General features: G+C 48.1%; 1 protein-coding gene across 1 annotated transcript; it reads left to right on the top strand.

Moving 5' to 3' along the window:
• The first annotated feature begins 2,769 nt into the window (after positions 1-2,769).
• Positions 2,770-5,586, top strand: LOC130874225 (protein ATP6V1FNB). The gene is made up of 2 exons (XM_057769206.1): positions 2,770-3,277; positions 5,468-5,586. Exons 1-2 carry the CDS (start codon positions 2,770-2,772, stop codon positions 5,584-5,586), a joined length of 627 nt encoding a protein of 208 aa, XP_057625189.1.
• Positions 5,587-13,499: the final 7,913 nt, after the last annotated feature.

Genomic DNA, 13,499 nt, shown 5'->3' with positions numbered 1-13,499 from the left:
AGAATAAGAGAGTTGGGAATATAACACAGCTCAGTGGTAGAACACGTGAGTTCCGTCACAGCATCCACATGAGGAGGCTGGGCATAATAGCATCTACCAGACGTCCCCCATGCTGTTCCGGAAGGTGTGACATCTGGGTCCCCAGGCTCCCTGACCAGCTGACCTAACCTAATTTTACTAGTTCCAAACCACCTCAAAAAACAAGGTGGTCATCGCCTAATAAAATTTAATAATTTTTTTCTTACAAATGTCAAAAGTAGAGGCAGCGAAGGCTCTAAGCAAGCTGGATTCAGTTTTTCTCTTTGACCTTTCCCTAAAGATCTGGCCAAATGCATAGTGGGAGGGATTGTAGCAAACAAAAGCTCCTTCTCTGCTTTGTCTGGGCCCCCAAGCCCATGGGGACCAGATCATGTACATGGAATTTAGGGGACCCACCCCTCACACCCTTTTTCTCTTCCTCAGCATTCTCCAAGGCAGCCAGGAGCCTGGAATTTACAAGGCTGACTTGTGGCACGTATCCCAGGGTGCTCTGAGCTTTGGACTTGTTTATCTCCCCAGGACAAAGAATCTTCTGGTCCTTTATTGCCCATGTTTCCCCTGTCTGACCACCCGCCCTTCTACCGCACCAGGATGTCTTGCCTCGCCCAGTCACCACTGAGGTGGGGCACATTCTTTGGGTCCAGCTAAACCTGGGCAGGGTGTGCTCAGAGAGAACAGTGTGACAGAGGCTCGGGGCAACAAAATGACCCAGCGTGTGAGGATTTGCAAGCAGTGTGTCCCATGTAACAATTTCAGGTGTGGATTTCAGTCCCAGCCCTGTGGCTTGCCAGCTGAGTCATCTCGGGAAATGGCCTCCGTGTTCTCATCTGTAAAATGGAGAGACAGTGGAACTTTATATTCTAAGCTAAGAGAGACACCTCTCCTCTCAGCTCATTTACCCGCCCCCCACACTCCAACAGACCTGGGTAAGCCAGGACTTCCAGGGCGCCTGGAAGGATGTTGAGGTAACTTGGCTCCCCAAAGTCGAGAGGAATGGGTGTCCCTTTGAGAGAAAGCTGGTCTGTGGGGAAAGACAATCATGTGATGGTTCTAAGCCCAGGCTAGGAGATTCACATCCTGCTCTGTCCTGACTTACTCGCCCTAACATAACACTTGCCTCATGTGGGGCTTAGGAGAAGCCGTGGGGCCGTGGAGCCAGAGCCTGCTGAGGGCTGGGTCTGGCATCATCAGTGGGAACTTGTGAAGTCCTCAGCAAAGGATTCAAGTTAAATAGTCCCAGCCCTGCAGCCAACCAGCCAAGACACCCCAGGGAATGGCCTCTGAACCTCAGTGCCCACATCTGTAAAATGGGAAAATACCTTGGAGATGGATGTCAGTGCTCTGCCAGGCACAGCCAGGAAGGCATGGGACTTCTGTTCAGATGTAATTCTGGGCAGCTAGTAGAACAATCAGGGTTTGCAGCCTGACGTAAGAGCCAAGAAGTCACCCAAAGCCCTCAGAAGGAGGTAGAGTATCTGCCCAAACACATGGGCTAAATGCCTGTAGACCAGGCCAAACTGAGGCACAATAAATTGTTTTTTGCCTTCTAGGTTTTTCTTTTTCTTTTTTTTTTAAAGTTTTTCTTATATATTCTGGTCACAGCCCTGAAAGTCTGACAGATACAGGATCCTGTCCCAGCGCAAGCATTTAATGTCCCTGGACCCCCCTCCCCAATTTTCCACATCTGAAGGAACTCTGGTTGAACACCTGTAAGCACTGTGCTAAAGAAGCAAAGGGCCCAGTCTGGGGCCTTTGTGAAACAGCAGTGGTCTGGTCATAAATAAGGAGATGGCTTAAGGCCTCAGAGCACAGAATAGTGCCCAGTCAGGCAGGTATGTAGTACATCCCAGCTGGCAGTAATGGAGATTGCCCCACAAACCAGAATCTGCCCGGGAGCTTTATACACCGCGAGACACTCTTCTCATACTAAAGTCTGCTCCCCCATCATCATGTGCACAGATAGGCGGGCTACTAGCTAGCAGGTGGCAGGGCTGAGCCTCTGATGGGTGAGACTATAGAACTGCCACGACAATCCCCTTAGCCACATAACCAAGCTTCAAAATGGTAGGGGATGGACGGACCTTCTGTTAGTTCATCTGGGTGCCTGGTATATAGCAAGTCACTTCAGGGTCCATTGTGTGGAAGAGGGCATGACTCCTGTGTGTCCCCAGGGAATACTTGGCATATGATTCCCTGGTAAAGAATGGGACACCCCCACCTGCCACTTGTCACCCTGGAAGGGTCATGGGTCCAGTCTCTGCTCTCTTTTTAAAATTTATTAAAAACTAAGTGTGCTTGTGTGTGTGCGTGCATGCATGTGTTGTATGTGTGTGTACGTGTGCATGCGTGTGCGTCCTGTGACGTATGTGAGGAGACACTTGAAGAAGTCAGAGGACAGCTTTTGGGAGCCAGTTCTCTCCCTCTGCCCTGAGTTCCAGGATGGAACCCAGGCCATTGATTGGGCTTACATGACAGAACCCTTACCCACGGAGCCATCTTACTGGACTGTGGTTCTGTTTTCTCTTTCAACTTGACCTGGCCTGGCTTAGCAGTAGGTGACGCTAGTCCCCTCAGGATCCCACCCTGTCCTGTCTAGCAGGGCTGTCTAGCAGCCCTGGCAACTTGACTCTCATTGGCTACATGTTTCCTTGGAGACAGACACCATCCATCCAAACACAGACTTGAGCTTCAAGAAGCAGAATCTTCCTTCCCACCTCTGGGCTCCATAGCATGAGGGAGATGTTCAACTCCTCAAACCAGGGCGCTTGGGGAGAGCGAATAAAGAAGGAGATGGTTGCTCGGGCCACCTGGAATATCCGCTATGGTCACAAGTACCTGAAAGAGGGGTCCAGAACCAGGAAGCAGGCCTGGCAGGCACCCTGTGGGTCAGTCTTGAAAGCAGGCCCAGTGCCTGCCACTGGGTCCCCTGTCAGAAAAGAGGTACAGGCGAGATGGCCAGAGACCAAGGGGGTCCAGGACCAGCTGCTCAAAACAGAAGGTGTCCAGGGAGACAGAGTGAGGCAGTCCAGGGGATTTCCTCGATACTCAGCAGCCCAAGGCAGGCCAGAGGACTTAGAAATGAGGCACCCCACCCCAGCCACCCTGAAGCTGCTCTTCCAAGGCATCTCCCATGATGGCCAGGGCCGGACCCTGTACCTCAAGGAGCGGAATCGCCTGATACCAGAGAAGAAGTACAAGTACCCAATGGTGACTTCCTGGGAGTATGGCTGGCATGTGGGTAAGACCATGCACTCTTCCTCCCCAACCTCACACTTCATCCTCTTGCTCCTGACACAAAGAACCAAATGAGCTCACCACCCTACAAGTGGACCAGGAAACCTATCTACACATGGTTTCTGGCTTGTTCCCTAGAACACACCCTGCCTCCCTTTCTTCTTCTTCTTCTTCTTCTTCTTCTTCTTCTTCTTCTTCTTCTTCTTCTTCTTCTTCTTCTTCTTCTTCTTCTTCTTCTTCTTCCTCCTCCTCCTCCTCCTCCTCCTCCTCCTCCTCCTCCTCCTCCTCTTCCTTCTCCTCCTCCTTTTATTTTTGTTTGTTTGTTTATTTTGTTTTTGTTTTTTGAGACAGGGTTTCTCTGTGGCTTTGGAGCCTGTCCTGGAATTAGCTCTTGTAGACCAGGCTGGACTCGAACACAGAGATCTGCCCGCGTCTGCCTCCCAAGTGCTTGGATTCTTTAATCCACCACCGCCGGGCTTCCCCTTCCTTTACCAGGCCTCACTACATGCTATCTCTGCTAAGAAACCTTCCCAGGGCCTTCTAGGCAGACTCACTGAGCCCACTTGGTGCTTCTGCAGCTTGGTGAGTCTACAGAAGCTGCTAAGGCAGAAGTCCCTAGGCACGAACCGGAGAGCAAAACAAACATGATCTCTGACTCCATGAAAGGCAGACAAGAAGTAGATAATAGACTGTAGACGCAGGCAGCAGCCATGTTGTGAGGTTTTGGTTTGGTTTGGTTTGGTTTTTACAGGACGTAGGAGTCAGTTGTTGAAAGTTGGGGATGGGATAGAAGCCACTGTACACATCCTAAGCAAGTGCTCCACACTGAACCTCGGCCTGTTTCTGCACATCTAACTAGCTCCCAGATGCTGCCGATGCTGCCTGTCTGTGAACCACACTGACCATCAAAGCTGTGAGAATAAGAGATAACTCAGGATTTGGGGAGCAGGGAGGACTATTCTGGCAGACAGAAAACAGGAAGGCCCCCTACAGAGTCTTGTCCTGGGTAGTGACTTTGCATAGTGTTCTTCCAAAAAGGACCTGCTGGCCTGAACTCACAGAGATCATCTCAGTGAAGTGGCCAGCACCTCCTCTCCTGCTCTGTCTCACAAGCCCACGCTCACTGCCTGCAAACATGCTGTGTTGGTAGATTTTGCAAATACGCACTCAGGATACAAAGGCTCATTTGAATTCTAGGTAACAAATAACTTTTTGTGTGAGCGTACAATAAATATGATATGACCATACTCTAAAGATTATTCATAACTATCTGCAATCCAAATGTGACTGGGTAGTCTATGCTTTATCTAGCAACCCAGACTCGAGAATGTCAGTAGCCATGCTGGTAGCCTGATTCTGAATGTTCGCTGACGTAAGGGTCATGTTGGATTGTAGCCAGAAGGCAGACCGTCGTCTGCTTAAGCTCAAAGCTCCTCCCAGAATCTCTAGAGCATTTCATAAACCTCTGACATCACAGCCTGAACCCAAATCCAATTCAGGAGTCACTTGGGGAACAGATAAAAGGCCTTCTGCTGACTGATACTGTCCCCTACCCTAACTATAAACAGAGAGATGCAGCTCATCCAAGAGGGTGCAAAGAAGGCACAGGAAAGAGTCGGGACATTATCTGGGTCCCAGCTGGGTCAGTCAGAAATTTCCTTATGTATATATAAAACAACTGACTAATACCTCACACATAGTAAGTGCACAATAAAGCGGTAACAAGCATTATATTTATTAGTGTTATTATTAAATTATGACTGTTACTACTGTGGTTCAACAGGCAGGATTTGCAATGGTGGGCATCTGAGGATCTCCTTTGACCTTAGGCAGCCCCTAGAGACCTTGCTGTTCAGTGGATAGTGGGACAGTCTGATAATACCAGGAAGGTGAAGCATGGTAGATGAGCTTGGAGTTGGGTGAAGGGCCCAGCTGGTTAACGGCTGGAATGACTTAAGTGCTGGCAAACACACATCCTGATGGGGCCAGCGCAAGGTATGACATTCCACGCTGTGCACGCACTAACCTTTAGCTGTTGGGTCATGAGTTCTGAGCATCCTCAGGAAGGAACCGGGGACATGGAGAGGCAGTGGCTATACTCCTGCATGACAGAAGAGTTGCCTCCTGAAGGTGGGGAAGTCTAGCAGGAGGATGGTGATGACTCCTTTTCATCCAGGCCTCTGCTGTGTTCCAGGGGATGTCATGAAAAACTACAGTACTCCAGCTCATGCCAGAAGTCAATCCATCGCCAAGTCGTTTTACATCAAAAGTAGCATCTTCCATGTTCCGCGGTGGACAGATGACCTCATGTGAACTTGGCCTGGGAAAGGCCTCAGTGGCTCCTTTTCCCTATCTGGACCGGCCAGGTGGGTGATGCTCCGTGTTCTGCTGAGCCCTGCTTCCTTGGCTGAGAGTGACATGAAGAAGTGACCACAGACATACACCTCTGGCGTGTACTGTTGGCCTATGTTGTGGCTCCCGTCTACACACAGAGAACTCCACTCCTTACAAAGCTGCCGCCCCCACCCTGCCATCACTAGCAATGCTGCTCCTTTCCTGGGGAAGACAATGAGATGCACAGTTGCATCAGCAGGACTGGACAGTGGAGAAATTGGCTTAGCCCACAAGGTGCTAAGGAAAGCAACGATCTCCTAGTGTTTATTTCTCTACATTGGACTGATGGGATCTCTAGCAGAGTCGCACCCTCCCAGTGTCTCAGTTCAGTTCAGGGAAGAACTTGCCATCTTCTCTGGTGGCTTCCCTTGCCCCTGCATCAGTCAGAGATGCCCTGCTTCATGTGCTGCAACAAGCAGCCCCTACGTCCCAACTATTTAAACAAATAAAGATATGTTTCTTTTTCCTTCATTTTCAAAGACTCACTGAAGATGTATTTGTCCCACCAGAGTCCAGTCTAATGTGGCGTGAACAGCTTCCTAGGTACTCATCTAGAGGAGACACTGCCCTCATCTGGTGGCTCTGGCAATGACACACATCAGAATCATTTTAGAGTCCTCTGTGTCCAGGGAAAGGGAAAAAAGATAGAGAGTGTAAAGACACTGGAAATATGTGGGGGTTTTGTTCACTTGATTTTTCTGAGGCAAGGGTTCATGTAGAACTCAGGTTGACCTGGAACTCTTGCGTGAACTTCCCACGGCATACCCACTCTTAACCACCTTGGCCTTGGCCTGATGTTTATAGGGATTACTGCCTCTCGCATCCTGTTAATGAAACCAAGTCATGTGACTTCAGAGTCCAGGTGGGTGCTAATGCTGGGTGGTGTCCCATTATCACGAACCCGGGAAGGAATGAAGAGAAAGAACCTCTAAACATCTAGCCCATCTCTTCCACAACCAGTGTGTGCTATCCTGGAGCCATGGCCATAATATAAAACTCCCTGTATCTTCCTGTAGTAGTTTTCCTAGGCTATGAAAATCTAGGAGGCCCAGAACAACAGAAATTCACTGTGTCGCCACTCTCAAGGCTGGAGGTCCAATAACCAAGGGCTCCACGGAGCCATGCTCCCTTGGATCCGGAAGAGGAGCCCCTTCCTGCCTCCTTCGTGCTTCTCATGCCTTGAGGGCAGGCTGGTCCTCTTCGGCTTGCCACAGCGCTGCTCTAACCTGCCTTCAGCGTCACACGGGTCAGGATGACCTGTCCTCACACCCCCGCTGTAAAAGGATCCTCAGACATGTTGGACTGGGGCCCACATCACTCTAGATGATGTCACCTACTGTTTCTAAATCAGGTGACAGCAAGAGACACTGTCAGTGAGGACTTCAGCATACTCCTAATTCAGGGCATCACCCCTGCCCTCTGATAGCCAGTCCTTACGGGGTCCATTATCGGAGCCATCTTACTGGGTCTTCCTCTTTTCGCTTGGAAAGCACTCCCAGGCATAATCCCAGACATGGAAATAGTGGTCCATGAAATCCCATCACGTACTGCCATCGCAGTATCTTGTTGCTTAGGAGGCATCCATCTGTAGGGATCCCAAACCCTCACATAGCTCTTTGCAAAAACCAAAATGTTCATAGGTTTTCCTTAACCCAGGGCATTGCGGAGCTCTCCATCCTAGTCAAAAGGGGGCAGTCCCTCCGTCTGAACAGGAGCCACCTCCAGGGGAATTCTCCAGGCCTTCACTAGTTTGCTCATTACCCTGAAATCTCACAGACAACCAGACCACATAAAATACTGAGTACAACTAACTTACCTGGTTTTCCCTCATCAATCTTGACAACAATCTTGAGTGAGAGAGAGGAAAAGACAGACAGTGTGACCAAGGCCCACGGCACTCACACAGCAGCCTGACATGACAGAGTGGCTGGACAAACACACCTGCTGAATTTATTCAAACTCCAGTAACTCACTGGGTTCTCTGGGGCCATTGGATTAAAAGCGCAAGGCTTTGGCTGGGCTCCTGGCACAGAAGAGGGCATATCTTGGAACTCACAGAGTGAGGAGGGCTGTGGTGAGGAAGGTGAATAGCTTCCGAGCACAGAGAAAGCTCCCTGCAGCAGGTCACTGGCATTCTGTCATCAAACAACATCACACTTCATAAGCCTTTGGCACAGTGCCTGACTCTATCCATGTGTGTGAGGAATCGTGATTTTTCTCTAGCAACAAGTACACAAGTTGTTCGGAAGAGGACAGGCATTCTTGATGAACATTCTATATATCCGCTCTTCCCTACTAAATGACCATCTTGGGTGGGGAGTGTTTCCTCAGTTATCCCAGGGGCAGTGCCATGTAACTAGCACCAAGCTAAAGGTGTGGGCTGAAAAGTAGATTCATTATAAACGGCTGCTATCCCTAATTTTCATGCCTAAAATCTCCCTAGAAAACGAGCCAAAAAAGGACTGAGGGGTGGACACGTAGCTCGGATAGTAGAGTGATTGCCTGGCTTGCACAAGGTTCTGGGTTCAACCCTTAGGCCCCCAGCACCACATATAGGAGGCCTGACGAAACATTCCCATAACCACAGCGCTTGAATGTGGAAGCAGAAGGATCAGAAGTCCAAAGTCGTCACCTTGTTTGCACAGCAAACCTAAGGCCGCCTACAATACCCAAGACTCTGTACCAAAATGGAAGAAGAAAGGTGGGGAAGGAGGAGGACTGAGGAATGTCTCAGCAGTCAAGAATGTTTGCTGTGTAATCATGTGAACTAGAGTTTAGATTCCTGCGTTTCTGTAACATCCTGTAGCCCCGGCAGGGCAGCCGGGAAGATCACTGGGGTTAAGTTCACACAGAGCCTGCCTCAGAGACACAGACGAGACGCGATAGAGGATGACGCTCTCTCCTCTTTTGGCTTGAGGCATGCAGTCCATGCACACGTGCATGCATACATTCACATAGTAATGCACACAGGAAAGGGGATAGAAGAAGAGAGATGGGAAAGGCAGGCAGGCGGATAGGCCGTCTATGTACTTAGCAAACACCCATATGGAATTTGCACACATTTTTTTCTAAGCCTGCATCTCCAATTTGGTATTCGTGAGTCACACGTGTGTCACTGAGCACATTAAATGCCTTATGCACACTGATATAGTCTCTGAGGATAAAAGGCACCTGGGTGTGTGTGTCTCTGTATCTGCTTTTTGAAGATTGAGTACGGTAGAGAATATGAACAAGCCAATCAATAATTCTAAGACTGATACGACAGACTGAGTCAGTTTTCCTGTGAAGGCCTAGAGTGATTGTTGTCGGGCTGGCAGTCAGCGGGCCCCACCCACACAGATGTTCAGCTGTACTGCTGTAAGGCAAACGCAACCAGAGAGCACTCGAAAGCTCTGGGTGTGGCGGTGAGCCTGTAAACCAGCAAAGACCCAAATCAGAGTCGGACCGGCTAGATTTGACCCACATCACTGAAAAAACCGGCTAGATTTGACCCACACACACTGAAAACTATGGTCGCTGGATGATTTCAAATTGTATATTGGCTCACAGTTTGCTTGCATTAGCCAAGTCTACCCTGAACAATACTGATAGAACTCGGGGTTGTCAACGATGAGGAGTGCGGGCGGGCGCATGTGCGAGAGTACGAGCAGGGCAAGATGTATGAATTTCCATGACAGCCTAGAGAGGGATCCCTAGCCAGCGCCTGGCTCTAGCAGAGAGTATGGATGCAAAGAGCATTGGCAGCTTCCTGGGTCATCATCCTAAACTCCGTGACTAAGCCGAAGTTTCCAGAAGAGCCACCAGGTGGCGATAGAAGAGCGTACGTACTGACTTTGGCCTAGCATTTTGCTGTTCGTCCCTACTTGGATTTCCACGCCTGTGTTAGAGGACACTCAGGAGATCGTGACCTTTGGAGGCATACAGACCTGGATTTGATCTTGGCTCTGCTAGCAAGGCAAGTCAAGAATCCTGTTAGGACTCTCCTGGTTCCTGTTTCCATTTCTGGGTCCATTCTTCTATTAATGTTGAAAATGTTTATTTTTTAATCTATGTTTTTTACAAAGGAAAACACTAACAGGATGTATTAAATTTTTCTTCAACTAGAAACTTATCATGTCTGTGACCCCTAAAATAATTGTGTTCCCCAACCCACATCCCAGAAGCTGTGCCTACCCCTGCGCAATAAATGAGTAAACCCTGGGTTCTAGATTCTTTAGCTATATGACCTTGGGGAAGTTGCTTGACTTTTCAACCATAGAATGTGTATAACATCAGGCATCACCTCCTCACCTTGTGCTTGGAATTCCATGAGATAGCAAAGGCTACAACCTTTTACACTGATGTTCTAATTTTTATTACATTTATTTATGGGGACATGTTTACATGTGGAGGTCAGAGGACAACTTGAAGGAGTTCTTTCCTTCCATCAAGTCTGTTCTGGATCAGGTTCAAGTTGTTGGGTTTGGCAACAAAAGTCTTTACCTTCTGAGTCATTCTACCTGCCCAGGTAACATCTTTTGAGGGCACAGCTTAGGGGCTAAAGATGTAACTCAGCCGGGCGGTAGTGGCGCACGCCTTTAATCCCAGCACTTGGGAGGCAGAGGCAGGTGAATCTCTGTGAGTCCGAGACCAGCGTGGTCTACAAGAGCTAGTTCCAGGACAGGCTCCAAAGCCACAGAGAAACCCTGTCTCAAAAAACAAAATAAATAAATAAATATGTAACTCAGTGAGTAGTGTTTGCTTAGTGTGCATAAAGTGCTAAGATTGACCTCCAGCACTGCATAAAACCTTGCAGGGTGGTCAGTATCTATAATACCAACACTCAGAAGGTGGAGCGGGAAGATCACAAGTTCAAGGTCACCTTCCACTAAGTAGTCAAGTTTGAGATCAACCTGAGATACAGGGGATCTTTTCTCAGAAAGAAAGAGAGAGAGAGAGAGAGAGAAAGGGAGGGAGGGAGGGAGGGAGGGAGGGAGGGAGGGAGGGAGGGAGGGAGGGAGGGAGGGAGGGAGGGAGGGAGGGAGAAAAAAAAGGAAGGGAAGGAGACAGACTGGAGTGGCTTTGCAAGTGCCAGCTATTATTTGTGGTTTTGTCTTGAAGTCTACTTCTAGCTTGTAAGAAGCAGATCTGAGATCTCGAGTAAATGACCGTACAATCCAAAATATTTTGGCAAGCAAAAAGTGTTTGTTGCAGAAGGGTGCACAGTCAGTCAAGTCAAGCAGGCAAGCACACCCTGGGTTTTTTATTCCTAATGCAAACGGGCCCTGTGCCTCACTCTGAATGGTCAGAACTTGGCCTCACATTCTTACATGATTGACTAATTTAAAGTGGTACAGTTGCTAAGCAGAATACAATTTTGGGCATCAAGGGCAACCTTGAACTCATGTTTTGATTTCAAGAAGTATTGCCCCTGGATAATTTTACACACGCACACACACACACACACACACACACACCATTAATATGACATTAATAGCACATTTATATGATGTCTTGTCTTAGTTAACTCTTCCATAGACTCAATATATCTCCCACACACAGCAACCTGTTGGGAACACAGGCTCATATCACTCAGCCAGAAGCCAAGAAAATGGTGAACATGTGCCAAGCAAGGAGTCCTTGGGATGCAGAGGTGTGTGTGTTTATGTGTGTGTTTGTGTGTGTGCATGCGCGTGTGTGTGCTTGTGTGTGCATGCGTGAGTGTGTGTGTGTGCATGTGTGGTGGTCACATTAGTATGGGCACAGATTCAGACCCTTATGCCCTTGCTTTCTTAGAGTTCCTTAATTTCTGTAGCTTCTCTGAATCTAACAGATTGAAGCCACAGCTGCCAACATCCCATGAGCCTCTTCCAGAATGTGATCCACAGATAAGTGGCTTAGAAATGCTGGCTTCTTCATGATAGTAAATAGGAAATTCAACTCAGCAGCTGATCCAGCTGTGAACTTCATTCAGTGGCTCCACTTTCCGTCCATTCACCTGCCTGAAACTGGTTCCCTTTCCTTAATTTGAGAGGAACACGGAATATGGCCACCAATTTGGCCACTATGTGTGTATACTTATACATATACACACACGTGCATGAGGAGGCCAGAGATCTATGTTGAATATGATCCTCACTACTCCACCTTCTTTTTGAGACAGGGTCTCTCACTGAACCTGGAGCTCACCAATTCAACAAGACTGCCTAGCCAACAAACCCTAGAGATGTTTCGAGCACTAGAATCACTGGCACATGCCACCATGCCCAGCGTCTTTCCTGGGTGCTGGGGATTTGAACTCAGATCCTCATGCTTGTACTGCTAGCTCTTTACAGTGGAGTCATCTCCCCCGCCCCTGGCAACTGCCTTTTATACTTGCCTTCCTCAACTCAAGGAAGAGATCTGAGTGAGGGTCTCTGTGTGGGAGAAGACCCCTCAGGCCCTACTTCCAGGAGGAACACAGTGACAGTCACTGTATCAGAGGCAGGAAATAGATACGGAAGAAGAAGGTGCTATTACGAGGACTGAACGTAATTGTGTCCCCTTTTCTTGAAGCTCACTTGCCAAAATGCTTATGCTATAGCAATGGCAAAGCAAGGGGTTCTTGGCACTGTTGGTTCTAAGTAGCTAAAGGGAAATAACAGGCACTTAACATTTGGACACTGGAAAGTTTCTGGGTCTGTAAACTCAAAAGAGTGCCAACTTCTCAACAGCCTTATCATCTCCTCTAAAGTCTCAGAGGTTAATTGGACAATAGATCTCTCAACAAAATCTCGGAGGTGAATCAGCATTTTGGGGAAGATGTCTTTCCCAAGTTAACCAGGGCCCTTTTGATTTTATTCCCTTGGCAAGATGGCACATAATTCTAGTTCAAGGCTGCCACTTGGAACTAGAGTGGCTCCCAAAGGCTCATGTAGAAAAGATTTGGTACCCAACCTATGATGCTGTCAGGAGATGGGAATCTTGGGAGAGTTGGAGCTTGGTTAGGGGTCATGGTGAGAGAGCATACCCTGGAAGGGAAACTGAGATTATGCCTCCCACCCTGTCTGTCTACTTTTATGTGTATGGGTGCTTTTCTTGAATGCATATACACTTGTGGAGACCAGAAGATCCCACTGTGTGTGTGTGTGTGTGTGTGTGTGTGTGTGTGTGTGTGTGTGAAGCAACTCAGGGTTATAGACTGAAATTTCTGGAGACACAAGTCACAACACAGGCCCTCCTTTAAAGGTGATCTTAGGCTTCTGCCAGGATGATGCAGCTGACTAACACAAAACTCATGCCTTTTTTTCTTACATTAAAGTCACGCGGTCACCAGTATATTAAGGGAAAAAAAGCAACTCATAGACCCATATTTACAGTGTGATACATTTTGTATTTCTTAAGATTACACATGGTACTCATTTATGCATGAACACCTTTAGGAAGACCACAGAAGCTGTGTGAAAAGGTTGCTTCTGAGACAAGACACTAGGAATAGAGTCAGAAGTGCCATTGCTTTTCACGGCTGCTGTTCATATACAAGTAAAGTAAAGAAAGAATATCCTGGAAAACAAAACAAAATACACAAAAATGGGCACCCTAAATATAAGCAAAATGGTGCCACATTGCTGGTTTCCAGAGTGGCAAAGAGAGAACAAAGCCTCAAGTCCAAGTCAGTCAATGGAACTTGCCATTCCTGGACTTTCAGTGAGCTTCAATGCTGGACCCAGCACAAATACAATGTGGTAAATATTGCAAGGGAGACATGGGATATGAGACAGGGGTCACTTGGGAGAGACAGGGAACGCAAGGTAGAATCTCTTCAGGGAGTTGGGGGAAGGAATAAAAGGGAAAAGGGGGTAGGAAGGGAAGAC

The sequence above is a fragment of the Chionomys nivalis genome, chromosome 5 (assembly GCF_950005125.1).
Source record: "Chionomys nivalis chromosome 5, mChiNiv1.1, whole genome shotgun sequence".
NCBI classification, from domain to species: domain Eukaryota; kingdom Metazoa; phylum Chordata; class Mammalia; order Rodentia; family Cricetidae; genus Chionomys; species Chionomys nivalis.
This window is presented reverse-complemented; position numbering and strand designations above follow the sequence as displayed.

What these genes read in the sequence shown, in the direction of transcription:
- LOC130874225 (XM_057769206.1), top strand. Translation starts at nt 2,770, where the DNA reads ATGAGGGAGATGTTCAACTCCTCAAACCAGGGCGCTTGGGGAGAGCGA. An exon ending in GGAGTATGGCTGGCATGTGG is followed by an intron (nt 3,278 to 5,467) that starts GTAAGACCATGC and finishes GCTGTGTTCCAG; the next exon opens with GGGATGTCATGAAAAACTAC.